The 27,992-nt window shown below is 42.5% G+C and overlaps 2 protein-coding genes and 1 long non-coding RNA gene across 19 annotated transcripts in view; all 3 read right to left on the bottom strand.

The window, feature by feature from the left end:
• Positions 1-798: 798 nt before the first annotated feature.
• On the bottom strand, positions 799-17,993 carry LOC307024507. The gene is made up of 3 exons (XR_013803912.1): positions 17,217-17,993; positions 4,084-4,183; positions 799-3,275 (listed from the first exon to the last, which is right to left on the bottom strand). It is a non-coding gene; the product is annotated as an uncharacterized lncRNA (long non-coding RNA).
• On the bottom strand, positions 5,994-8,924 carry LOC307024505 (zinc finger BED domain-containing protein 5-like). The gene is made up of 2 exons (XM_079658696.1): positions 6,908-8,924; positions 5,994-6,669 (listed from the first exon to the last, which is right to left on the bottom strand). The coding sequence occupies exons 1-2, from the start codon at positions 7,079-7,081 to the stop codon at positions 6,277-6,279; spliced, it is 567 nt and encodes a 188-aa protein (XP_079514822.1). The 5' UTR covers positions 7,082-8,924; the 3' UTR covers positions 5,994-6,276.
• A 4,096-nt stretch (positions 17,994-22,089) lies between the features above and the next one.
• mast4 (microtubule associated serine/threonine kinase family member 4) overlaps positions 22,090-27,992 on the bottom strand; it is a 92,356-nt gene continuing 86,453 nt past the window's right edge. For all 17 annotated transcript variants that reach the window (XM_079658649.1, XM_079658659.1, XM_079658660.1 and 14 more), the window contains one exon: positions 22,090-27,914. In XM_079658649.1, coding sequence (XP_079514775.1) covers positions 24,331-27,914 — 3,584 coding nt within the window. In that variant the 3' untranslated portion in view covers positions 22,090-24,330. The remainder of the gene's footprint in view (positions 27,915-27,992) is intronic.

Below are 27,992 nucleotides of genomic sequence, written 5' to 3'. Positions count from 1 at the left end.
CTTGTTAGTGCATGACCTTCCCTCATATTCATGCCAAGGTAAGAGCTTGGTAACTAGCTCTTATTTCCCCATCACAGCGAATTATATTATTCATATGCAAAGTAGAATTCATTTACTCAGCCAAACACCAGCACATATTAATATACAAGCTGCTGCAAAACAAACATCTATGAATCATTTAAGTTATTCTTTCTCACTGAATCACGTGTTCACTTCCTTAAACCTGCAATAACTCATTTTTGTGGACATATTGGGGTAAATCATATATATTTTCAGGTTTATATGGTGAACATGATGGCAAAGTTGCTTGTTTGCATCTCCAGTAATTAAGAAGCAAAATGATCATTCATTTAAAGCTAAATGTATATGGGAATGGCCATCTGGTGAATGTAAGACCAATGTTTACTCTCTTTAGCTCGGGTTTTGGTCTCCACAGAGGAATATCTGGCTCTTCATATGCTTAATGTGCCATTATCTTGAACAGCTAGTTCATAATGTCTCATATACTGCATGGTTTTGGCTTCAACTCACTCTTGGTAACAGGTCCTTTTTTATATTTCGGTTTCTCAGAAAGTGTACCCCGTCAGGCAGAATACTCAGCCAACTGCTATAGAATGTAAAAGAAAATTCAATGGCAATATCTTTACAAAATGTCAATATCTTAAACAATATCATAAAAGATGTCCCAACCTGGGATAAATAAAGTACATATCTATCAATGCAACACTCGCTAGCCTAGATGCTTGAAATATAGGAAACGTTATATTTACAATGTACATTTGCAGACTGACGTTTTTCTTTTAAATATAGACTATTTCTTGGCCAGGAAAAGAAGACATAAAGTAAACATAACTTTAAAAACAATCTAAAAGGTTATTTATCAAAATGAACTATTCCATAAGTTTGTTAGCAGTGAGAGAGCCTCCGTAAATACAATCCTTATTAGTAACACTAAACCCAACAGAAATGGCACTTTAGATTAAATAACCAGACCTCTTTAATAATTAATTGCACTAACTTTATGGCATCAGTTTCACCAGTTGGGTTCTCCCTTAAACAAAATGAGCCTTAAAGTGGATCATCTTTTTATCCAGTACACAACCTTGGACAACCCCTGAACAGTCTCATGAATGTTTGGGATTCATTTGGGACAAAAAGTCTGTTTTGAGTCTCTGGTTATCTGGGACAACCTCAATCCTGCACTTATGTTAATCCACCCGTAGCAGTACCATGCAGTTAGTGCCTGTGACACGGGCCTGAACCAAAGCAGTTTTCAGAGCTCTGCAGACCCGGATGGCAGACCCAGAGTCAGTGCCAGGCCTCTTACGCAGGTCCAGCCAGCTGTGGCTGCTCGGCTGTGCGTGCGGGGAATGTGTTTACATAATGCTGTTTGGGCTGTTCTCCCTTCACACAGCAGGTCCAATGGAAAGTTCAGCCTGACATTCAGATTCTTCTTATTTATTTACTTTCCAACTTTCTGTTTTTTAAGGCATTAATGTTGATCTAACCCTTGATATCAAAGATCTTAAGTTGTGCAAAATATACAGGAAGATTTATTTTTTGCTGACACTTCACTGTTCTTTTAAAAAGAAATTTTGCAGGATAAGTGTAGATTCAACTTCTGAACCTGTGTGCAAATATTGTTATGTTCCTTTACCATGTTCAGTAAAACGTTCAATATGAGCATGAACATACAATCAGTCAGCAGCTCTTTGGGGAGTTCAAAGTCTAGTTTCAGTTACTGCCTCAGCACGGCGGGTGCAGCGATGTGTGACAGGTCAAAACATTAACACACATACTTACACACCACACACACACACACACACACACACACACACACACACACACGAACACACACACACACACACACACACACAGTAGGATGACACAGAGTTGGGTTTGTAGCTTTGAACTACCAAAACTAAATAATTTGAATAATAATAATTCATGTTGTTAGTGATTATGACTCATTATGTACAAAACCTCTATTCACTGGTCATTATAGAGTAGATTATTAAATGTCTTTTTGATATAACAAAAGTTAAAATTAGTCAAATTAAAAGACATAATCAGTAAAATGTCATAACAACATTAGACAGAATTATCATTTTTAGATACATATTTTCAGATTTGGAAGACTTATCCCCTATTGATCAAGAGGGAACACTACAGTCTTTTGCCTACTTAGCATTGTTTAAATCTAGAGTGTGTTATTTTTGCGTATAAACGAACGTTAAATCAAATACCTCGCCAAACAAGTTCACACAATGCTGACTTAGCTCTTTGCTGCAAGGGGAAGCTCTAAGTGTTTCTCAATCGTTGCAGTGTTTGGCATCAGTCAACTTTTGAAGCTATGGCGGAAGAAGCCTCCAACAAATTGTCCTGGAATGCATGCGTCAGATAGTAAGGAAACTCTGCATTCACAGGAAGGATTAAAGCCAAAGAGTGAACACAAATCAGTGTGTTGCACTGATTTGTGTTCACTGATTTGCAGTGAACAAATACTCCCGGGGGGGGGGGGGATGCAATGAGCTCAACTGTAGTTATAAATGATAAGAACTGCGACAGACTTTTTGTAATACTCTCACTGCAAGAGGGGGGAGACATCTGAAATTATGTTTTGAATGTTTAAGCAGAATTTTGGTGTTTTACTATTTGAGTTTGATGGAATTTGTTAGATTAGATAGATGTTAAATTGTCAGATTTGATCAATTATGAAATGCGGGACAAATAGATGAATTCTGACACAAATATCAGATAAACAATGATAATACAGTGAAAAGAAAATGTTCCATCTGAATGTAGAGAAGCAGAAAATAGAAATAATCAAGTTAGGTACTTTAAACGGTATTATGGTGTGTAAATGTACCCACCCAAAGTAAGACGTCATGCTTGGGTGCATCACACTAGTTATCAGATTGAATCAGAGGACCACCAAGAATATACGTACATATGTCCAGCTTTAGCATAGAGCCTGAGATCTCCGCTGGCTCAGACTCCAGCCCTGTTTCCTGAGGCTGAGAATCAGCTCCTGATCTGTTTTAAGCTCTGGAGCTTAAATCCCTCTCAGACGCTCATTAATACGCTCGCTGTGGGACCACAGGGTGATTGTGTCACTCTCCTGAGCCCGGACCCTTGCCCTGTGTCTGACTGAGGGATCTTCTCCTCCCCCAGCCTTCTCTTCATCCTCTTTCATTTCTTCTTTTACCTCGGCCTCTCTCATCCTCCTCAGTTGTCCTTTGACTTTGTACACTCTTTATCCTCTCTGCAGGTACCTGTAAAGATAGAAATATATAGATTGGGAATCAGTTAAATGTAGTTATTTAAGCAGTTTGATTACACACACTTTACTTATAAACAACTCTGTATCTTCTGCTATCATTTCTCATTCCTGTGATCCTTCTTGCATACATTTTGCGAAAACAACTTGTTCTTCAAATTTGTGAATGCATTATTATAACACTTCTTATAACAAGTATCACTGTCCAGCCTCATTGAGGAGGTCATTTCAAGTTTGGCTGGAGTTAGGCTTGGCCTAAATGTATGACAGTGGATTTGAGGTAAACTGAGCTAGGAAGAAGTCTGGGAAGCAGATTGTGATGATATAGCTAATGGAGTGGATCCATCCCTCCATTAGCTATACAGCCACTTCAGAGGGTCAGACAAGCATATCATTTGGATTCTTTCTATTTGCAAATATTCATTGGAGTAATTTGATGTTTACCTGCGTCTCAATAATTCCAGTGGGTTTTGCAGATTTATAAATCTACAAAGCAGACCCAGCTTAAATGATTGCCGTATGTGCTTTGCTTCTTGCCATTTCAAACAACAATATTCTAACTCTGAATTGTGCAAGAGGCAAAGTTCACATCTCATCATGATGAGGAATGACTGATCTGCAGAGCAGAATGGGGACTGTTGGTCATCTGAGAGATCTACATTGGCCAAGTCTTATTGTTTATTTTTTTGCTGAACTAAACTTAATGAAGTTTGATCAAGAACACTGAATTGCAGATCATTGCAATTAAAAAATGAAACTCCCTAAAATGTTGTTAAGTAATGTTTATATTCATTGTTACTCACCAACATGCACTGGGAGTATCTGGGTAATAACGTCCTACAGTCTATGGTAATAACACATGAGCTCGCCAATTCACCTGGTCCCAGGCTTTGTCTTCAAATTCTGATGGAGAAAGAGACATTAGAGCAAAGACATACTGTTCTGATGTTCCTCCAACACAACTCATCCCCGCAAAGAGAAATCTATAAATGTCTGCCGCTCTGCGCTATTAGTCACATTCTCTAGTTTGCAGCAGTACTATGTACATTTGCCGGAAACATTGCATTTTAGAAATCCAAATGAAGTGAGAGGTTCCAGACTATAAGGACCAGCATGGAATCTGATAAACAGCCCTGAGTGATGGCGCTTGAGTCAGCGTGTGTTGATCGGTAATGGAGTTAGATAAAAGCTCACTGGACCCCTGTAGCTCGTCTTTTCTGCTCGTGGCTAGCAGTTACTATCATAACAGACCTGGAACTCCAACTATGAGTGGGTTAGTTGCATTGTGGGTAAGCATCAGTCAAAATGTGAGAGGAATTTATAGGGAACAAAGAAGATATTTCTGCTGCTTGATTTAAAAAGGGTACTGGTTGCCTTGTCACAGACATTCAGTTCGACAAATGTTTGTCTTTCTCACTTGCCTACTATGATAGTTCTTCAGGACTGCTTCTTGAGCTCTAATCTCACTTTCGCGGAGTTTGCTGGTGACTTTAAACCAGATGACAATATATGTGTGTCGGTTAGGAGGAAAAGGTGCTTGCTTTTTTTTTACTATTACTATCAGGGAATGTACAACTAAACCCTGGACCGCCCAGTAGCAGTAGTAGTCAGATAGCTACTCCTGCTGATTTTAATTCTAGATCTGGGTTGGGATTCATTCACTTAAATGTGCGCAGTCTGTTACCTAAGTTAGATTTTGTCCGCATTTGGGCGAGGTCGACTGATGCTGATGTCATTGTCTTATCAGAAACGTGGCTAGATAAATCTATTTTGGCCTCTGACAACTACTTTAATGGTTATAGCGTATATCGTACCGACTGTCCTAAAAAAGGTGGTGGCGTTGCCATTTATGTGAAAAATAAGTTTTGTGTAACCAAAATGGTTTCTAAATCTATTAGTAAACAACTAGAATTTTTAGCCTTAAATATCGAGTAGCAAAGGGGCAACAGGTCATGGTGTTGGGCTGTTACAGACCCCCCTCAGCTGTCAAGGACTCTTTATCTTCATTGGCAAAACTTTTATCTCAACTTGAATACAAGGAAATAGTGCTGCTTGGTGATTTTAATTGGGACTGGCTAACTTCTGTGTCAGAGGATTTTAAAAACCTTTGTATCTCTCTGAATGTTACTCAGATTATAGACAGTCCTACTCGCCCTAACATTAAGTCCCCAAATAAATCCTGCTTAATTGATCTCATTTTAACTAATGTTCCCCATAAATACTCATCTGTGGGAGTATTTGCAAATGATCTGAGTGATCACTGTGTTGTAGCCACAGTTAGGGACACTAAAGTCCAAAAGGGTAAACCTCGCATTATCAGTAAGAGAGACAAAAAACATTTTGCGGAGCAGGGTTTTGTACATGATCTGATTGGGGTCAAATCGATCTGTGTGCTGATATAGAAACTGCATGGTCTTATTTTTATGTTGGTTTTATGGAAATTATAGATAGACATGCACCCCTGCTTACATTTAGAGCAGGGGTTCTCAACCTTTTTTGGGCCAGCGCCCCCCTGTCCATTATCCAGGTCTCTTACCGCCCCCCATCAAAAAAAGTAGACTTATTTTCTTCCCTGAATATTAATGTTGACTAATATTCTGTGTTATATCATTTAAAAAGCATGTCACTGAATGCCAAATAATAGATTGGATTTAACTGGGCAGTTGGAATATCATTATCATTAGTTTACCAGAGAGCAGAAAAGCCATGTGAATGTGAATAAAAATGATATTTATGAGTGTTAAACAAACTCAGACAAGAGCAGAGAATACAAACAGACTGCTACGGAACAGCAGCAATTTCACACATGTCCAGTGCAGAACAAACAGTAGGCTACAAAACTGTACATTAGGCCTACAGAACTAACAGGTCGGAAAGGTGTTGCATTTCGCCAAATTGCGGGGGGGGGAAGGTTAGTGTGAGCCCTGCGCTTGGTGGTTCTCCGCCAGTTTCTTCACTGCGGGTTGCAGAGAACTTAGTTTCAGTCGCAGTGCACCTTAGGCCGTCAAGTTCAAGCGATTGCGGTACTTGGACTGCATGTGGAGGACCTGGCTGAATCCCTGCTCCACGAGGTATGTGGTTGGGAAAGCCAGAAGAAGCAGCCTCGCTTTCTCCCAGAGAGCCGGGTAACCCTGAGAGTATTTGACCCACATGTTGCCCCAGCCAGAGGTGCGGAAAATAGCCTGGGCCTCATCGTCACTCTGGATTTCGATGAGATGCTCCTGTATTGCTGGCTCGCATTCCGCCACGTCCGCCTGAAAGGGCTGCACCACCCAGGTGGGAACATTGAGGTCCAAAAGATCTCTGAAGCGGATCTTCAAGTCGGCATTCACCATCCTCAGGTGGTCTGTGTAAATGAGGAGGCGCTCATCGGTAAGAGCCTCAGACACCTGCAATGAGTATAACCAGGAAATTGTTATCGGTGCAGAATGTTACCATCCGATTTTAAACTGGTTATTTTATTGCGAATTAGTTTACTAATTGATGTTTCTTTATTCTCATAATACATTCAGAACATAAGTTATTTATACTAACCAGGAACACAAATATAGTGTTGCATAGAGTAGCCTACATTTATTACATGTGATATTTATTATTATCATTATTTAGTAGCCTAGGCTAGATCACCTTGGTCAACAGCGGGAAATGAGCAAACTGCCTCCTGCCTATGCTCTGCCGGTATAGATCCAGCCTGGAGGTGAGACTGTGGATGACCAACTTGCTCTGGATCAGAGTAACTCCTTTTCCTTGGAGCTTCAGCGTGACTTCATTCATTTTGCCAAAGAAGTCTGCGAGGTACATGATGTCGCAGCGGCTGGATGACACCTGTTCCCCGAGAGCTGCATCCACCTCCTCCAGGAACTCCACGATGCTGTCAAACAGCTCACAAAAAGAGCAAGGCAGTTTCCTTTTGAGAGCCAGCGGACATCAGTGTGGAGAAGAAGACGCTCAAAGGTCTCATCATTTTCCTGACACAGCTGTCGGAACAATCTGTTATTCAGGGCGTGGGCTTTTATTTTGTTTATTGCCTTTACTGCAACATTGAGAGAGTCGTGGAGAGGTGGGCTTTTAGATTTGGCCACAAGGTTGTGGCGGTGCAAGACACAGTGGACTGTGAGGACATGCGGGACCTGCTCCTTCAGCAGAGGGGTGAAGCCACGGTACCTGCCAACCATGGAAGGGGCACCGTCAGTAGCACATGCGAGGATGTTGTTGATCGGGATTGACTTCTCCTGTAGATAAGCATCCAGTGCATTAAAAATGGTCTGGCCCTTGGTGTCTGTGACAAGATATTTGGAAAATAAAAATTCCTCAGCCATCTCCTGACTGTTGGAGGTGCTATAGCGGACATAGGCCATCAACAGAACATTGTTGTCAGAAGTGGTTGTCTCATCCAGCTGAAGGCGGAATGGAGTTTCCCGCAGGATGGCACACAGCTGCTCCTCTGTATCAGCGCCCATTTCATCAATCCTGCGTGCTACGGTGTCCTTACTGAGTGGGATGGATTTCAGCACCTGTGTGGGATCACGCTCCATCACAGTAGATATGACCTCTTTGATGGCAGGGAGTACCAACTTCTCTTCGATTGTGAATGGCTGCCCACATTTGGCTATCAGCAAGGAGATGTTATATGACGCTATTAGCCCGCTGTCAGTCTGGGTGGTCTTCCTAGCGAAGAGACTGCTGATGGTGCTCCTACCATGTTTCTCTTTGAGGGCCTGGAAGAACGGACGCTCCTTATCTGCCTTATCCGGCTGGATCTTGGTAAGGTGCTCCTTTAAACGTGAGGGTTTCATTCCCTCATTTGAAAATACATGTTCGCAAAGTAAAAACATTGGGAGTTGTGCATTGGTAGGAGACGGTATGAAGCCATAGCTAAGATATTCAATAGAGTACTGTCTGCATTTTATCTTTTTCGCGGCCATTTTGCTGATGTGATATGATTTTTGTTGTTTTATGATGCTAATATTTAGGGGGGGGGGGGGTAGTGTCACGATATGGCGGCAAACGCTAGAGGGCTAGCTGGTGACATGACGAGACATCGTGCCGGGAGCTGACCGGAAGTTGTTGTAATTTTGAACAAACAGAGCTCTGTGCGTGGAGCAGCCTGGCTAGCCAGCTCTTCAATGTCGTAGCAGACATAGAAACGGGTATTATTTTCATAAACTGACCACTTAGTTTGAATCTGTCAGTGGAATTTGTCATATCAAAACATATCAAAATGTAACAAAGTGACACAGATTATTAACAGTCGCGATCCCAAAATTACTACGACTTCCGGTCCGCTCCCGGCTGCTTTTTGTAGGGTACGTTCGTAAATGCGCTCAGAGCGCTCCGAGCGTCCCCGTTCCACAGTCCAGAGCGCTGCGCTCTGAGCGCTCACAGTTGGGTGCTCTGGCGGAACAGACGGGTTGTCCGAGCGGACTGACCGTTCGTGCATTTACGAACGTACCCGTAATAACACTGTTGACAGCTGACCAATCGCAAGCAGAGTTGTGGTTTCCTATAGCAACAAAAGATGCTGACAGCTGCTTTTTGTACAGGAAAAGATGCTGTGGCCAGCGTTTTTCATGACAAAAATACATTATGCGTGAACGCCCCCCAAGAACACCTCAACGCCCCCCTTTCAAAAATATTGCATCCAGCGCCCCCCGATGTTCTCTGAACGCCCCCTGGGGGGCGGTACCGCCCCCGTTGAGAACCAGTGATTTAGAGTGAAGGGACGAGAGGATCCTTGGTTTTCTGCTGAATTATCTAGTCTCCTACATGAGAGAAACAAGGCGTGGGCAAAGGCTAGGAAATCAGGCTCAGAGGTAGAATGGCTACGCTTTAGGCAGCTAAGAAACAGCTTCACATCACAAATAAAAAGTGCTAAGTCTAAGTATTATCTGTCAGTTACCACAAAGAACTTGAATAATCCTGGAAAATGTTGGAAAGCCATAAAATCGATATCCACCGGTGATATCCGTAATGAGCTACCTCCGTGCGTTACCACAGCATCTGGCACTATATCGGACAATGCCACTATGTTAAATTGTTTTAATAAGCATTTTGTGTCCTGTGGGTCTCTGTTTGATTCTGTCACTAACTCTGCTGCTGTGAACACCACAGTCTGTGACTCTGAAAAACATGTTTTGGAAAACCCTTTTAGTTTTACTCCTTTTACTGTTGATGTTGTTCGTGAAGCTTTAACTAAGTTAGATCTTAAGAAACCGGCTTGCCCGGACAATGTATAACCTTTTTTTTTTAAAGATAGCTGCAGATTTTATTGCTCCACCTCTCACTACTCTTTTTAACCTCTCCCTCAGCACTAACACAATTCCAAAATTGTGGAAGTCAGCGTATGTCTTGCCTCTACTAAAAGGTGGGGAGGCCACCTTATTAAATAATTATAGGCCCATCTCTAAATGATCAGTTCTGGCTAAGGTTCTTGAACGCCGAGTGAGCAGGTAAAGGTGTTTTTATGTACAAATGACATCCTATCTAAACATCAGTCAGGCTTCAGAAAGCAACATAGCACCATCACTGCAACAATGAAAGTGGTGAATGATGTGGCGAGTATTTTAGATAATAAGCAGAGTTGTGCAGCTCTATTTATTGACCTGTCCAAAGCGTTTGATAGCGTCGATCATCGCATTTTGAAGCAGAGGCTGGTCAGTATTGGCATATCCAGCCATGCAGTGGGGTGGTTTGTGAACTACCTCTCTGAAAGGTCCCAATATTTTCATTTTGATGGGCTGTCTTCTGAGTGGTTAAACATTACTAATGGTGTTCCTCAAGGTTCTGTTTTAGGTCCTCTTTTATTCTCCATCTACATCAATAGTTTAGGTGAAAATGTCGATGGAGCAACCTTACAATTTTATGCGGACGATACCGTTATGTATTGTGCAGGTCCCTGCATTAACGAGGCTGTTGTTGAATTGTAAGCTGTTTTTAACATTATTCAGACTCAGCTCTCTGAACTAAAGCTTCTTTTAAATGTTGATAAAAACCAAGGTAATGCTCTTTTCAAAAGCTAAAAAGACACCAGAGCCTGTTGTAGATATTGTAACTACGCAAGGAATAAAACTTGAAGTGGTTACCTGTTACAAATACCTTGGTATCTGGCTTGATGATTGTCTCACTTTTAAACGTCATGTCAATAACCTGCTTAAAACACTGAGGGTTAGGCTAGGTTTCTTCAGGGACAAGTCCTGTTTCTGGCTTGAAGCCAGGAAAAGGCTAGTCACTGTGACCTTTTTACCTGTGCTGGACTATGGTGATTTGATTTATATGAATGCACCCGCCAATTGCCTGGTCAAGTTAGATGCTGCGTATCACAGTGCACTGAGATTTGTGACAAACTTTAAAGCATTAACCCATCACTGTACCCTGTGTGCTAGGGCTGGTTTGCCTTCGCTAACTGTACGGAGGCTCAGTCACTGGTACATTTTTATATACACAAAGCCATGTTAGGGAAACTTCCATCCTACATCTGCTCCCTGATCTCACGGCGAATTGTAAGTGGCTACTGCCTGAGATCGCATGCTGTGTTTTTATTAAAATGTGCCAACTGCTAGGACTGTCTTAGGGAAGATGGCATGTAAATGCGCAGCTCCACTGTCTTGGAATAGTCTGCAATTGAAATGGAAACTGAGCAATCTGGTGCCACTAAATATTTTTAAAGCTCTGTTGGATGCTACTCAATCGGAAGCTGTTGGTACCTGTTTCAGAGTTCCCGTTAGAATATTTTTTCGCCGGTCAACATGTCCATTAAAGTTTAAATCTTCCGGACAAAATGAGAAAAGTGCCGGTCAAAGGTCTTCTTTGTTATTTATTGTGCTTTAAAACAAATTGATATGATTCAATATTAAACAAACTAATAATAGTAGATTAACTATTCAAAAGTGTACAGTAATTTATAATAACACGGGAATAATAAACGGAGCGCTCTCTCCCTCTCCTAACAGCCCGTCAGTATCATGCAGCTCGCAGATCAATAATGAGTGACCCGACAGTCAAACTAAATGTATCTATAACTAGTTACGGTAGTTTGAGAGGTAATTAAAATAGCTATGTGTGATATTCTAACCTGAAGTGTGTGTTTTGTTCCGCTCACCGCTGCAGGTGATTATGCAGAGCTGCTGTCGACTCGTCAGCAGCATCTCTCTCTCCCGCCAGATTAGACTTTACTCACGTTCATGTCCATATCGATCAGATCTAGCTAGTTCTAGCCACAAAGTATAGCGCAGCATTATGCATTTGTTTACATGCCCCCCGGAACCCCGAGGCATTACCAACAGATCAACGCACAATCAACCCATAAAGGACATCTTTCTCCACATTAAGTGTTAGACATTAGAATGGACTATTCTTGTCTGTCACATAAACGGCGCAAATTGCGCAACTGATGCGGTATTGCGCTAAACGGAAATTATTTTGAACGGACACTTTGACCGGAGAGATTTAGATTTGCCGGTCTTCAGCATATTTTACCGGTCGTAGTCCGGTAATTACCGGCTAACGGGAACTCTGACCTGTTCATGTGGATAGTTATGTAAATTGTAAATCCCTGTAATTATGCTGTATGATGTCCTTTTTGTTGTTCTGTTTATGTTTCATGTGGAACCTACTTGAGCAGGTCTGCCTTGAAAAAGAGATCAATGATCTCAATGGGATACACCTGGATAAATAAAGGTTTGAAATGAAATGAAAGTAAGTGTGGCAGTAGCCGCAGAGGGGAGGATAGGTGAATGCATTTGTTAAAGTTGGTTTGATTACACCATTCACAATTCCGACAACCCCACCTTGGGAGTTTCACCCAAGGACATATTAACACTTTTTTCAGTTATAGAGAGGACACATATGTTTGAATACTAATGGAGCAGGAGACGTGGTTTCAATTTAGCAAAAATATACAATTTTATTTAGCATAAGCCAATAGTTAAAATGCAGTTCAAAACAGTCGCACAGGGCTGTAGCACAAAGGGGAAAAATGAATTAGGGGCTGAGGTTTACCAGTGGGGGGATAGGGTCGACGAGTGAGTGGAAGGATCCCCAAACAAACCAAACTTAAATCACCCCAGTCATACGTGCAGGAAATCAAATCCCGGGGGAGCACATTACACATAAAAGAAGAGGAAAACCACCACCTTGGACACCAGCACCACCACCTTCAGCAACTAAGTAGGGAAACGCAGTTAAATGGGGGCTAAATACGTCAAAGTAATAAACAAACACAATATCAAATATGTTCTCATAAGCAGATGATAACGTGTGTAAACATTTAAGAATAAAAAAAATCACAAGAGAAAAGGTTCAATTAACTAAAATAAACAATTAACTAGAATAAAATAAACAAACTACTTTAAATCAAGTTGGCCAAAGTAAGGACAAGTTATAGAGGGAGTTAGCCCCAGAGTTCAGTGACTTCCACACTTCGAGTGTCGGCCCAAGCAAGGCAACAGGAAGGCGTGCAGTTAAAGCAGCACTTTAACTGGTGAGCGAGCCTCCGCAGTAGGCGACGCAAAGCTGGCCAGAAGCAGCAATCAGAAGCAACAATGTGGTAGCAGTAGCCCAAACATCTAGGCAGGATCAACAGCAGTTGTGACGTTACTGCCGATAAACATACTTTCTCCGGTGAAGCAAAACAGCAGATGTCACTTAACCATTGGATTGGCCCTAGGTTTATGAATAAATACAAATACAGCGTTAATATCAATAAAAGTAATGAGGTGGATTGACTAAATAGATCGCCGTACAGCGCACATACCGATCAGGCTTTCCTATCGATAACGCTTCATGCTTCAGGCCGTAAATTGACTTCTCTAGTTTACACACTAGCTTTTCTCCCTCCTTTACATAACCCTCAGGTTATTCCATGTAAATGTCGTGATTGATGGGTGCATGCAGGTAGGCTGTCTTTACATCCATCTGGTGTAAAATCAAATCCTCTTGGGCTGCCTTCTGCATTAATACACACTTGTCAGGTTGGCTGTAGGTGAGAATGTCTCCCCGTAATCTATCCCCGCCCTCTGACTGTATCCTTTCGCTACGAACCTAGCTTTGTACTTGTCGTGTCCGTCAACGTCTCCCTTAACTGAATAGACCAGTTTACCTCCCACTGTTTTCCTGCCCTCTGGCAATTTTGTCAGGTTAAAAGTCTGATTGTCTTCGAGAGACTTAATTTCCTCATCCATCGCTTTTCCCCAGTTTTCTGACTCAGTCGATGTCATGGCCTCTTTAAAGGTCAGAGGTACACCACAAACTGCTCTGTAACAATAATCTATACTATTGAGTGTTTTATCATCTTCATCACTACCTTCCTGAGTATAATCTCTCAAGTACTCTGGGGGTTTGTGCTCCCTAATGGGATATCTCCCACTGTCTGAGGCATGTGACGCCACCCTAGGGTGCTGTTCGCCATCATCCTCTGGTGCTGACTGTGGAGCGTTAGTTTTTACATCTTTGCTCAGTACACTAGGCTGTGGGGCCTTTACTCCCTCTTCACAGTCTTCCTCCGAATCCTGTTCTAGCCACTGTGTCTGAGTCTCGCTATCACAAGTTGTGCTGGTGATAAACTTCACTATAGTCTGTGCTTCTGCACCTTCTCTTTGTCGGGGTAATAAACTATATAGGCGGGGCTTCCCTTGTCATGCCCTACAAAACGTCCTTTCTCACACCTAGTGTCTAATTTTCCCCTGTCCTGCTGGTACGCATAGCACACTGCTCCAAACTTATGCATCCTAGCTAAGTTACACTTTTTCCCTGTCAGTGCTGAATATGGCGTAGTGCCCGTGTGCTTATTAAAACACCGGTTTCTGGTATGAGCTGCTTCCTGAATGGCATAGTGCCACAGGTTTTTAGGCAGATCAATGTCAATAAGCATACACCTGGCCATTTAAAAAAGAGTGCGCCCTTCTCTTTCAGCTGCCCCATTTTGATGTGGGGAATAAGGACAAGACGTCTCATGTCTGATCTTGTTCTTTCTCAATAGTGTCTGAAACTCCTTACTAGTGAACTCAGTCCCATTATCTGATCCAATGCATTTCACAGTCCCATAGGGAGCTACATCTGCCAGATACTTCTCAGTGGCTTGAACTGTGTCACTCTTCGCTTTCAGGAAATAAACAAACACTGCCCCTGTACACACATCTGTAAATGAGTGCATATACTTGAAGCCATTTATGGACTTGTTATTAGCTGGACCAGCTAGATCAGTGTTCACCAACTCAAGTGGTGTGTTTGCTTTATCGGTCGGATCTCTTTTTCTCGTTTGGGTAAACTTTCCCTCTATGCATACTGTACAATCTTTATCAGGCTTACACTTTGTACCCTTAATATGCATACCTACAGTTACGTCCTGCAGCTTTAAAACATCCTCATAATTACAGTGACCCATAATCTCATGCCACGTTTGGATATCATGGCTAACATGACACTTATCTTCAACATCACACTGTTTGCAAATAGTACATTTTCTTACATACATAAATGTCAAACCTGGTACCATCCGGTAACATCAGAGCATCTTTACCTTGGTCGAAGAACACCTTGGCTCCGTTAGCTGTAGCAGACTTCACAGAAAAGAGTTCTTGGGGGTACGATGGGATGTATAGTGCGTTCTTCAGTGTCACTTTACACTGTCGTCCCTCGCTGTCTATCAGACACATCTCTGCCTTGCGCCACCCCGAAGGTGCGCCTCCCATCTGCCAATTCCATGCTGTGTCTCTCCGGCTTGAAGGTGCTCTTGAATTTCGTCTTATCGTTGATGATGTGACGACGCTCCCGTGTCCACGATCAATCCTTTTCTGTGGGTCTGTTGTCTCTGTAGGCTGGTCCCTTCAGCTTGCACTTTGAGGGTGTAGTCATCTCTTCCCGCAGCTTCTCCGGTACCACCTGGCATGCTCGCGCACCAAGCGCACTTCTTTGTGCACGCTTTGTCTGTGTGCCCTTTGCTTTTACAAAAGCTACACCAGACTTTCTTTCTGCAGTCATCTTTTCGATGGCCTTTCTCTCCGCATTGCCAAAATGCGCCGACGCGTTCTCCGTCGCCATCGGGGATGAATCGTTTGACGGGCTTTCTCTTTGTTGCTGCTTGGACCCTCAGCACCCTCTCGCTCGTCTCGTCTGAGGCTGAATCTTCTGAGGCCTCGAAGTTCCTCAACTTCGCCTTGAACTGTCCCAACGTTACTTCACTGTTACCGTGTGTCACCATTAGTGTGAACGGCTTGTATTCTTCAGGTAATCCCTGCATAACCATCGCCATCATTAGTCCCTCACTCTGTGCTTTTCCCGCGCTCCTGAGTGCCGTAATGATCTGCTCAGCTAGGATAATGTACTCGGTCACCATCTCATTGTCAGCTTTCTTCAGCGCAGTCATGGTTATATACAAGGTGACGATCCTGGGCCTGCCTTTTCCAATATAGTGCTCCCGTAATACTCTGAGACTTTCTCGGCCCTTGTCCTTCGTGTCTCTGAATATCAGGCCTAAACTGGTATTGTCGAGTAGCGGCGCTAACTAACAATAGGCGTCAGCATTGAGCTTGTCGTCTTCACCCCTCAGTTCCGCGGTCAGCTCTCCAGCAGGTGCTCGAAGAATGGTCTCCTTCAATCCCACTCCGTGCATGCAACACAGCATCCCCTCTTCCCAGAGCTCATAATCTCCTGCTTTCCCTTCGAACATGGGCAACTTGCTCTTCATCGTGGTTCTATTCGCCATGGCTTTTGCGTTTGTAGCTTCAGTAGCTTAGCGTAGGTCCTTGTTAGCTTAAGCTTCCCTCGGTTCTCCCGATGCTAAACTAGCTTAACACGTGGCTAACTAGGTACTCCTATGCTAACCGTGCTAACAGGCAATCTTCTCGCCTTGTTATCGCACGTGCGCTTCGAACTGTAGAATAATTCATCGCATCTGGGCCCATAACCTGTTAGCAGATTTAGACTTGGGCTATACCTTTTGTTTCCTGCACACTCCTGCAGCAGAAAGGTGAATAATCTCAGCAGTTCAAGTTTAGCCATTCATCACGGCGTTATTTATTATAGGCACACATCTCAATAGACTTGAGGACAGAGAGAGAAGGTAGTGACATCATCAATCATGTGGTACAGCGCTAACCAATGAACACAGTAGTAGTCGCAGCTACTTACATAAACAATATATGGTACACAGTAATACATGGAGTCATACACTATACATGTCTCTGTATGTTATACCTCAACAGCTGCGTTGACAGGCTGCACCCGGAGGATCCTCCACTAGGTGAGGCAAAGCACGGCCCGTCTACACTACAGGCATCGAAAAATGCTTTCAACGCTTCGCCCATTCACTTGAATGGGGTGACGTAGAATATTTTTAATCTTCGCCGAACTGCATTGTGGGGAGCATGGCATGGCTTTGCAAGCATCACGAGCATCTATCGGCATCAAAAGTTGAACAATGTTCAAGTTGAACAATGTTCAACTTTTGAGGCTCGATGCTTGGCATCAGCCAATCAAATCCCGTTTATGCAAATCCCGCCAGTGCAAGCGCTAGCCAATCAAACCGCCTGCAAACTGGGAGAGCCAGGCCACAGTTCATTTCCTCATATTCCAAACGAGATATTACGGTAGCAAATCACCCGGTTCTTTACGACCAGAACTATTTACCGGGATACAAACCGGAGGAACCAGGCATGGAGGGAGGTGGCAGAGACAGTGGGTGAAACTGGCAGGTCTTTCGCCTGTTTGGAGAGTTTCTATCCAGTTTACTTCGTTTTAACATTGCTATTGCTTTGTATGTCGGGGGTGGAAGATTCATGTGATTGGTTGTTGGTCGCGTTGCTCGCAAAAAATCGCCAAGCTTCCGATACGCCCAGCTTCAAGATGTTTTGATGCCTGTAGTGTAGACGGGCCGTTAAGTATCAATACGCTGGCAAATTGCAGAACCTTTCCTGAAGCGAGCAATGCTACTGCAACATACCTGCACCGGTGGCGGAAGCAAACACGGCAAACACGCAAGTGGGGCGGGTCTGTGTACCAACAAACAAGAGACAGCCAGCTAGAAACCTCTCCCCTTTTATAGGGTGCCCCCTGGTGGTGATATGCTCACAAGAGCCAAACGAGGAGAATATGCTTTACAAAAGATTAGGACTCTCATCCTGCTACATAACAATTCAATTTTAAGTTCGATTTTAGACCAAATCTTTGTGTAACCCTGTTTTCCTTATTTTCTGCAGCACCTTGAGTCCACACCCCAAAACAAACAGCAGTATTTACATCCTGTTCATAGGCCTAAATGAAGTCATTTTATAATAATACATCTTAACTTACATAAGCACATTCACAAAGCATATAAATTATATAAACTGACAATGATCTGCAGTCACTTTGAGAAGGAGCGTTTGATGACACAGCTAAATTCTGTGTATACGCAGGTCCTAAGTACACCCACCATTTAGCCGCCTCACACAATAACCACAATATCATGCAGTCATCCATCATCATCCTCTCATTTCACTGTAACTATACAGACATTGAAGAAGGTTTTAATCAACTTGCCCTTTGTTTTTTTTGCCACACAACGAGTTTCTCAAGAAGCTTTTCATGTCAGGGGTTCTATTTCAAACTGAGCATTTCATCACGGCCGCTTGAGTTCCACATCCAGTGCACTGTTTTTTATTGTTGCAACATGAGCAATTCCACGAATTCTCCAAATAATATTCTGTTATTGGTATTCCACAATCTCCACATTGTGTACTCGCCCACACTCAAACAGACGCCACCCACAAACACACACTTTTACTTGTGTGTTATGTTACGAGGTGTGTATGACTTTGCTGAAAGGACTTTGTCAACACAGGGGAACATTTTACAACAGTGAATATGTCACATGATCTCCTGGCCAGTTACAGGGCAAATACGGCAGTTTGTAAAGTTCAAGATAAAGATTAACTTTATAGTCCCACGGAGAGGGAAACTCAGTTTTCAGTTGCATAATCATCAGGGATGTTTTCACTGCTGGTCAGTTCCTCATACTAAATAAAGCATCTGAAAGACTTGAATTATAACTTCTGTCTTACATGTCTTAAAGCAGCTTTAAGGACAAGCCATGGTGAAGTGGAATGTCTGGGAAAATACCAGCTCATTGTAAAGAAAGTCTTGCAGATTAGATGCAATAGAAAATGAAAAACAGAAGGCATTAGACTAAAGCAGAAGTTTTAAACATGGCTAACACCAGATTGAACCCTTTTGTCCACAGTGAGCCTCCCTCTCCCTGTGTGCGTTCGGGGCCTGCGGCTGAGCAGAGCTGGGCCAGAAGCCATTAGTTGCAACATGAGATATGAGAGCTGGGCTGAGCTTTGGCTGCACCCCAAGTCACAGAGTGTACTTGAACGAAATCCAGCAATAAGAGTTAACACAGGCCAAAGTGGATTTATCTATCCGTGTCTCAGATTGCATTTGTCTAAAGGAACAAGTAATCTTCCCACCAACGTTTTCAACATCTCTACTTATTTATTTATACAATTAACTTTCCTCTCTTGTCTTCTAAAAGACCACACACTCCTTAAAGACATACAAAGTGGATGAATCTGATGTTTTAGGAGAAATACAGCTGGAGTACATGTTGTCAACATTGTGGGTCCAAAATGAAATGCAATATGTCAACAACTACTGGGTCGATTGTTAGGAAATTTGGTACACACATTCATGGAGGGAGAAGCCTGCACGTTTTTATGATCGTTTGACTTTTCCTCCAACAAAACTGTTTGATTGGCAGCTTTACTTTTAGTGAAATGTTTTAACAACTAATGGATGTATTGCCATGAAATGTGATAGTCGTTCATTGTACCCTGAGGATGATTCTTGATTGTTACTTTGATCCCCTTCTTTTCCCTTTTAGTGCCACCAGCATATAGTAAGTTATACGTTCAAACATGTCCACATCTGCAACATGGACTGGCACACATTTTAAAACAGACAATCATTGTCCCCATACTACAACTCTCTTTGGTGATCGCCTTACTTTGTCTAGCAACACCGTGACGTATTATTTTTGTTCTGGAATTTAACATCTTGACACAAGTTAACATTTGTTACATATCTCTCAAATAACATCTTTAAAGATTTCATTGTTTGTCATGAAATTCAGTTGAGACATTCATGGTCCCCAGAGGAAGAACTTTATGACTGTTATGATCCCAACATTTACCTTTAGCATCATGGTGTTGTTAAAATGTTTACTTTTGTGCAATTTCTAAACAACAATTGGATGTGTTGCCACGAAATTCGGTACAGACATTCGTGGTTTTCAGAGGATGAATCCTAACGTTGGTGCTTTCCTGACTTTTTATCAAGCACTGTCAGCAGCAGGTCAAGGCTCTAACTTATTCACTGAAAAAAATCATCAACAATATAGATTGTCATGAAATTTGGTTCAGACATTCATGGTCCCAAGAGGAGAAACCTTCTGACTGTTATGATCACCGAACCCTTTCCTCTAGAAACACCGTGCAATTTCTTATTTTTCTACCTGAAGTGCTTCCCTGACTTTTTATCTAGCTTCATCATAAGGTGAAAGTTTTCACTTATTTCACTCAAATCTCTTGACAATCGTTTTTATTGTCAATTGAAATTTGGTGCAAATATTATTTTCTTTATATTTAAAGGGGATCTATCATGCAAAATCCACTTTTTCATGTCTTTTATACATAAACATGTGTCCCGTCTGTGTAAAGAGATTCTGAAAATTTCAGGAAAAAAGATTTGTTCTCTTATATAAAAATAATAATAATATAAAAACCTGTCTGAAAATGAGCTGATCAGATTTTGGCCACTTTATGATTTCATAACGATGTTTTGGCTTGTGTAACCATTAGCCAATCAGCAAGCAAGGTAACCCCCCCAATATATTGACGAAAAACAGTATAATAGGGGACCTTTAATTTTGTATTTAGCATCATTTTAATTTGTCGAAGGACACCTGCACAGCTGAAGACATTCCCATCAACCTCAGCTGTACTAGTGTCTTGTTCTTTTTACTTAGCACATTTTTGCTAACACGCTACAGCTACACCATGACGATGAACATAGTAAACATTGCATTCTAAACATGAGCAATAGGTCAGGATGTTCTGTTCCTCTGTTGTGTTTAAAAAAATAATGAACATGTGTATGTGTTTGTACACATATGCACTACCCCCCCTTTAACTCCACACCCTACAGATAACAATGTACACATCATTAGTATTGATCAGTCTTTCTTAAACAGATCACAAAGCAGCCAGCCTCCGCTCTCTGGAAGCAGTCAGATGGACAATGAAGATACATTTGATTATCCTCACAATCCATTATCTCTCCGATAACACACTAATTGCTTTATTTATAAAGTGAAAGTAAAGGAGTGGAATAGACATGACATGATTTTTTTCCCTTCCTTGTAACACGTGATCGAATATATCAACATGCCCCAAAGGCATATGTAAAAGTGGTATTAACATTTTCACCTGCCACTATGTTAGTCTAAGGAGGTATTAGGAATACTGACATTTGACATTTTGATGTACAGTACATCAATTAGAGAAGCATGGTTAACATGTTGTACATTGCAGCTATGAAGCTATAGGACTACAGCTGCGGTGAAACATGAGGCAGATATTTTTTTGCGGGGAGGAAATTCCATCCGTGCTAGCAAACACGCGGCCAATTAATGATAATAAATGTGTCAGCACATTGTTCTCTCTTCGCCCTGTAAGAGCTTCTTGTTGCTGCACAGAAACCCCTCTCCCAGCAGATGACTCTATCCAAGCTTTAAGAGGATTTCCCCCACCATCCATTCCACTATTTAATGTTACTCTTAGTAATCACTCTGTGTGGACACTGATCCATCTGTATCATTAACACTGTTATCATGTTTGAATAGACAGTTACACAACATCAACAGGTACTTTTTTGAATGCTCAGTATACTTCCCTGAGGCTTTTCTGATCAAACCAAAGCTTTTGGAAGTAATCGTTTAAACATCACAAACCAGTAATGTTATCATACAGTATTATTAATTCAGGAATACAATTTTTACCCAATGATAATATCACAGCAGAATATATTTAACTTTAAAATACACTGCAATACAGCAGATTAATGAACTCTGTTTTACTGTTCCGAAGTAGTATCTGTATAACAAATAGTACACAGCTTTATCAGATTCCTTCTAATCTTGGGAAGATTTCCGTACACCCCACCACATTCATCCTCTGTGTCTACTTAATGGATGTTGCATAAGGTCCTATTGAGCAGGAACACAGATGGAAGGATACTGCCCCCTGTTGGAAACACTGCTACCAAGGGTTTGGTTTACATCTCGCTCTATAAAAAAGGGACATTTTGAAGACAAATATATTTGTGCTCTGGATTTTCTAGGAGTCTGAAACTCAGACCCACATCTAAAGTCTGGTTCCACAGCACTTGGAGACAATGGGGTGCTTTTGTCTTTTGGTGACACTTTATTTTAACAGGTTTTTTAAATAATTTTCCTGAAATGAACCTTTGCAGAGATTAAAAATCGGTTACATCAGCAAATAACTGTGTTTATCAATTAAACATGGTCTTGAGGAACATTATTGGGTTTTCATTGATAAATGATGGCCCTGTTAAAGATTTTTTTCGCAATGAATTAGTGAGGAATAACATCATCATTTGAAGAATATTATTGAATTTTATTCAGACATAATGGTCATGTAAAACATTAGTATCATTGATCTTTCCGTGTTAACAACTAGCTATTTTTGATTAAAAAAACTCCATATTTAAAAGTACCTATTCCGACCATACCATGAATAAAAAGAGGACTAAAAGTATTAATGTATAATTCCCATTTTATTTTCAGCATTACGCAACATTAGAAGTATAAATATCTGTTTTAATATACAACATCTATGACATCCATAGAACTTTCCTTGGGCAAAATACAAAACTCAAAACACTTTTATTGCACATATTTCTAAAAGACAAACCATCGTAAGCAAGTTTATCTAATACTAGTACAGGGAAAAAGAAAAAAAAAGGAAACGGAAAAGACAAGCAGAGAAGAACCTGACATGAGAATACATTGATTACAGCACAAACAAATGTTCTTATTACACATCCTGGTGGCAGGGGAGCAAAGTCTCACACTACTATAGACAACATTATCTCTGACACAGAACACACATTTGGCAAATCAACAATATACAAAATATACATCCATGATGCTTTGTAAACAAACATTGAATGTGCTTTGAGGGTTTTAATGTCAGTCGTCACAGGAAAAAGAGTGGGGGAAGAAACAAATAAAATTCAGTGATTTATTTTAAATCTGAAGTGAGGACGAGAGGGGAATTCATAAACCATGTTCAGCTCTAATTTCACTTTGTGTCTCACCCTTTGAACTGAATATTGGCAAACATTAAGGTGCATTTGTTCTCTCACATCACATGAGAAATACATAAACAATATCTAATGCACGTAGCATCAGACCCGTTTAACATTAAAATCTCGTCAACCAATCTCTCGTGTTTCAGGTTAACTCTGGGATTCAGTGTAGTACATAAACTATATTCTGTGACATGTTTGACTCCTAGTATTTGAAGTAGAGAGGATAATTAAATGTACATAGCCTGTACAACAGAGCAAGTAATGCATTACACACTTTAGTCTCCTTGGTTACCTTTATATTCTTATTTAATGTTTAGAATTGAAAGACGTCTAAAGTATAAAAAAGTGTTTAGGTATGTATGTAAATGTAAGAAAGTGATTGTGAATAAACGACAGCCTGTACTGTATGTATCAAAGTACCAAGTATTTAACATCAAATGACTGTTGTGGACATGAACTATGCAATAATCAGGATTCCTCTTATGATACCGTTACCTAGGTGAAGCCAGATGCTGCTCATTATAGAGTCCTTTGAAACACCAAAACACTCACACTACTTTAACAACACTGAGGCTGAAACGGGACACTGACATCCTGTGATACCCTGACGCTGAAGCTCTGTGTGTGAACTGGTGTCTGACTCAAGAGTTATCTTAATGTCACTCCGCTGAAGCCCACCGCCTTCAGATACCTACTGCAGTAATGATTGGCAAACAGAATATCTGGATAATCTCATTAATCAAACACAATGTTCCATATTTGTACACGTTTTAAACCTTAGTCAGCCAGCAAACACTTCATCAACATTAAAGACATTCTTGGGAAAAGCTGACAGCCCTCACAGTTTTCTTTTATAATGCTACATTTTTAGAAATAGCTCAGTAACCCCACCTCATGACTTTTCTTCTCTATCCTCAAGTTAATTTTGGAACATGTGGAAACATGTCACAGAGAAAAGGATGCCTTTGACAAGATACATCACAGTAGCTTACTTTAGACCAAAGAGTTATCGAGCATACAAACAAATGACACAGCAAAATCTATACATATAATACAAACGACAATCATGTTAAGCCCATGAATCCCAGTTTTACAGTGTTATCATATCTACATCATATTGCATACAAATCAAAAATATATGTACACACGTCAGAGGAATGTGAATTAACACCACACCTTGCTAAGAACAGCAAGTTTTTTATTTCCCGTCATTTTAAGGCCTCTTCACTAATCTATCATTTCTAGAACCAAGAGGTGATTCTGTATTTTTTTAAGTGAAAAGCACAGGATATAGTGCATTCCCCTCTGTGTACCACTGCACAAAAACCAGACATGAAAAGATTTGGATTATACAAACAGAAACAATCGTGATACAACTGCTGAGCAAATGGTGTGTACATGTATACTGCATTAAAAGAGCTCAGATCATCCGAGTCTAGAAGTAAGAGTGCAATTCAAAAATCATTTATGGCACTGACTTTACAGTACGACCTTTCTAAGGCTCTTCCCTGCTGCCCCCGACATACTGATTACACACACACCGACCACTCTATCCACGTGTAACAGCTTGCCCGGTCCTCAAAAAAAAAAAAAAAGAAGGCATGATGATGTTTGCACAAACCTCTTTCTAACTTTGTATTACATCTAGATTTTCTGAAGCGGCTGCTATTTCAACGTCCCTCTTTTTATTTTTTGTTATTAGAATTACGTGGCGACTCCTTCTGCTGCTTCCTGCCTGTGTCTCTGTCCGAGGCAGCAGCTCGGGATGCGTCTCTTTTTGAGTTTTTCTGCGCAGACTCTTGAACGGTCTCTTTTTTCTTCCTCTCAGCCTGCTCCTTTTTGCTGGAGGGCCCCAGTTTCTCAGGGGTGGTGTTTCTGGTATCCGGGCCCTTAGGACTGTCCGGTTTGAGCGTTTCAGACTTGGGGCCTTCTCTTGATACCTTGATGGCACTTTCCTGGGGGACACAGATGGAGACCCTGCCTCCACTGATCAGCATTTCTTTCCTCACTGCAGGTTTGGGCAGCACTGGTGGGGGATCAGGCTGGGAGGGAACTTCTGACGGCAGCTGAGAAAGAGGGGAAGCTACTTCTTTTGGTTTGGCGCCATGATGGTGTCTAACGGCTGAAGCTTGTTTTTTGGGTGAGGGGTCTTTGTGTTTGGCATCAAGACTTTGTTTAATAACTGGTGGTGGAGCTACGGAGGTCTTTAGAGCTAACAATGAAGGGAGAGTTTTAGAAAGGGGAGATTTTGGCTTTGATTCTGAGATCTCTTTTGCTGCAGAGCTTTTGGGCTGGGTTTCTTTTTGCTTCACGTCAACAACAGTTGGAGACAGCTGCACCGATTCTTCCTGCTTGCTTGGCACCGCGGCTTCTTTCTGTTTATGAGTTACTTGATTGTTTGAAGTGGAGAACGCAGATTCTCTCTGTTTTGAGTTTTGACTGCCCCTGACTGCTGGAGCAGGAGGGGCTGTGCTGTGATGTTTCACTTCCAGTGTTTTTGTGTCTGTCTTCACAGCGGTGTGCGGTGCAGGCTGCGGGTCAGGCCTGGACTTACTCTTGGGAATCAAAACATTTTCATTTGCAGTTGCCGGGTATTTTAGTTTTGTGGCGTTTTCTTTTACACTGATAACCGTTTCTTCTTTTTTAGAGGTGCAGTTTTCTGAATCTGATGATTTGTGTTGTGCTCTTTCAGCCAGACAGCTTTTGGATGGTGGTTCTAAATCTTTCACATTGCCTTTATTCTTTGGTGAAATGGGATTCTCTTTTTTCTGCAGCAACATGCTACTACTCTCTACAGCATTAACACTTTTTGTAACATTATTTAATGAGGGGACTGCCTTTACTGTACTAACTTCTCTCTTCTGCTCCACTTTTGGGATTACCTCCAATTTTGCAACTCCAACGCATGTGTTGACCTTACTCAAACCTGAAGTGCCTTTTTCCCCAAGCTCTTTAACAGCTGATCTGTTATATTGGACACCGTCCTGGCTCACAGATCTTCCCTTGCAGTCCTGACCTTCTGATTTAGAACTGCACGTTTTATCGTCCTTCACAGAACCAGATGTTGTGATAGAAACCTGCGCTTCTCTATTTGAAAAGCAGATGTTCAATGGCTGCCGTTGTGTAAGCACATTCTCTGGGAGGCGAGAGCTGTTCTGTACATTCACCTCAGACGCAGAGGTCATGTTTGAACTCTGCGCAATAGGTGTGTTTTTCTCGCAGCTCTGACGCTGACCTGTATCCAAACCACAGTTTATACTCTGCTTCAGCGACATGGGTAACGGTTCACTGGCCGGAGTCTTCACAGTTTTTATGTCTTCCTCCGGCTTTGCTGAAGTCAAAGGGAGCAGTGTCCTGGAGCTGTCGGTGTGTTGTGATGTAGTGTGTGGTGTGACTTCTTCCTGCTCTGCTTCATCCTCCTGATCTTCATTGCTGACTTCCCGTATGGAGGGTGTTTTTCCACAGGAGGAGAAGTGGGAGCTGTGTCGAGGGCCTCTGTGTTCATGAGGCGGCAAACTGGACTTCATACCTGTCTTGCTCTCTGGTTTAAAAGGAACATTTGAGACCTCCATTTTGCTGGTTTGAGCCTGAAGTGGTTCACTGTTTCTTTCCTGTGTTTTCTCCCAACTTGCACTGATGTTCACGTCTGTGGCTGCCTTCTTTGACTGATCTTTGGAGGCGACTATGCTGTTTAGAGAAGAAACAGCTTCAGGACTTGTGGAACAAGCCAGGGGGCTCTTGAGCTTATCAGTAGTTTTCAGTTGGGGGACTTTGATTTGTCTTTTTGCAGGGGTCTGGAGCCAAATTGGACTCAAAGAAACAGTCTCGCTTGAGTTCTCCGCCATCTTGGATAAACAGTTTTCTGTTTTTGAGGCTCTGGGCCCTGAGAGCAGCCCGATATCCAGAGTGCCCTCCAGAGGTTTGAGAGAGGAGACGTGGCGTCCTTCAAGTTTGTATTCAGACGATGTCTTTCGAAGTGGAGACTCTGCCGAGATGAGCTGGAGCTTTTCCACGGCGCTCTCCCTTCTGCCGGAGAAAAGCTTAGGGGACAGGCATTCAGGGCTTGAGTGGACGCTTCCTAGTCCCGCCTTCATGTGTTCATGACACATGGCCGTGTCCAGCTGGAGGCTCTTGGACCTGGTGGAGCCAAAGTGCAGGTTCTCATGGAGGCCAGAGGACAACCGACACATGCAGTCCTCTCTGTCCTCAAAGGACAGCCTCTTCCTGGTGAACTCCATGTTGGGAGCTTTGAAGTCCAGTCTGTCCGGCTTCATGTTGTCTTTACCCTGCCTGGGATGCTGCCACTCGGGGTGAATCGAGCAGAGAGCTGATCTGTGTCCTCCGTCAGTTTCACCACAGCCGTTGGATGTTTCAGCGTGGCCCTCAGAGACACGTGTGTTGAGTTTTTTATACAGCACATCTTTTAAGGTTGTACTAGCAGCTTTGACCTCCAGAGGGCCAGAGTCCGGGCTGCTCTGGGTTTTGTTGTGGCCTCGGACCAAAACACTCTCCTCCCTGTCATCACCGCACCACTGGGATGAGTCAGAATCACACAGAGCGTCCTGCTTCTGAAGAGACTCCCTCCTTTCTGACCAATCCTGTCTCTTTGCAACCATCTTGGACTTCAGCTTCTCCTTGTCGAGCTCTTCAAGAGACTCCTGCCGACCCACTTTGCGGCCGGCGGGCCTCTTTAAGCAGCCCTGCTCCACAGGTCGAACACGGGTGCTAGACAGAGGCTCACTGGCTGTTTCCTCCACACTCTGCAGGACGGTGTAATCCCTCTCCCCGGGCCTCAGCTCCTCATCCGGCACCTCCTCCTGGGTCACCTCCAGGCTGTGTTTTCTGGGGCATAGATGCTTCTTATCTCCGGAGTAAGATGGGGATAGCTTCTCCTCCGACTGGACACGTTTTAGCAGCGGAGAGCGAGGCGGCTCTGCACTTTTTGGCCGCACAATATGTCGTACAATTGTGGGTGGGGAATGTATCTTGGCTGGGAAGGCTTGGTTTGATTTGGAAATGGCAACAGGGTGACCAGTGAGGAGGGGAGAGGGAGAGCGCTGAGGGGATGTTGGTTGAGGTGTAGGTGAAGGTGTGCGAGCCAAAGGGGAAAGGGGGATGCTGCCGGCTGACTTGCGGCGCCCCTGACGAAGCCTTTGAACCGGGAGTTTGGGGCCGAGGCCGTGGAGGGTGCTGGGACGGATGTGCCCGGACCCCGCGGGGGAGTTCGGAGCGCTGGAGCTGGGAGAGCTGCTCTGGGAGGAGTTGCCACCTGGAAGTTGTAAGAAGAAAAAAGGAATATCAATCATATAATAAATGAAATCATAATAACACTACAATTCTCAGACAA

This window comes from Notothenia rossii (genome assembly GCF_949606895.1).
Source record: "Notothenia rossii genome assembly, chromosome: 11".
Classification (NCBI taxonomy): Eukaryota; Metazoa; Chordata; class Actinopteri; order Perciformes; family Nototheniidae; genus Notothenia; species Notothenia rossii.
Note: the sequence above shows the minus strand (reverse complement) of the source record. Positions and strands in the feature narration are given on the sequence as shown.

Coding starts and splice junctions, on each gene's coding strand:
- LOC307024505 (XM_079658696.1), bottom strand. CDS start 7,081: ATGTACCTCGCAGACTTCTTTGGCAAAATGAATGAAGTCACGCTGAAG. Junction 6,670..6,907: donor ATTTCCCGCTGTTGACCAAG/GTGATCTAGCCT, acceptor TACTCATTGCAG/GTGTCTGAGGCTCTTACCGA.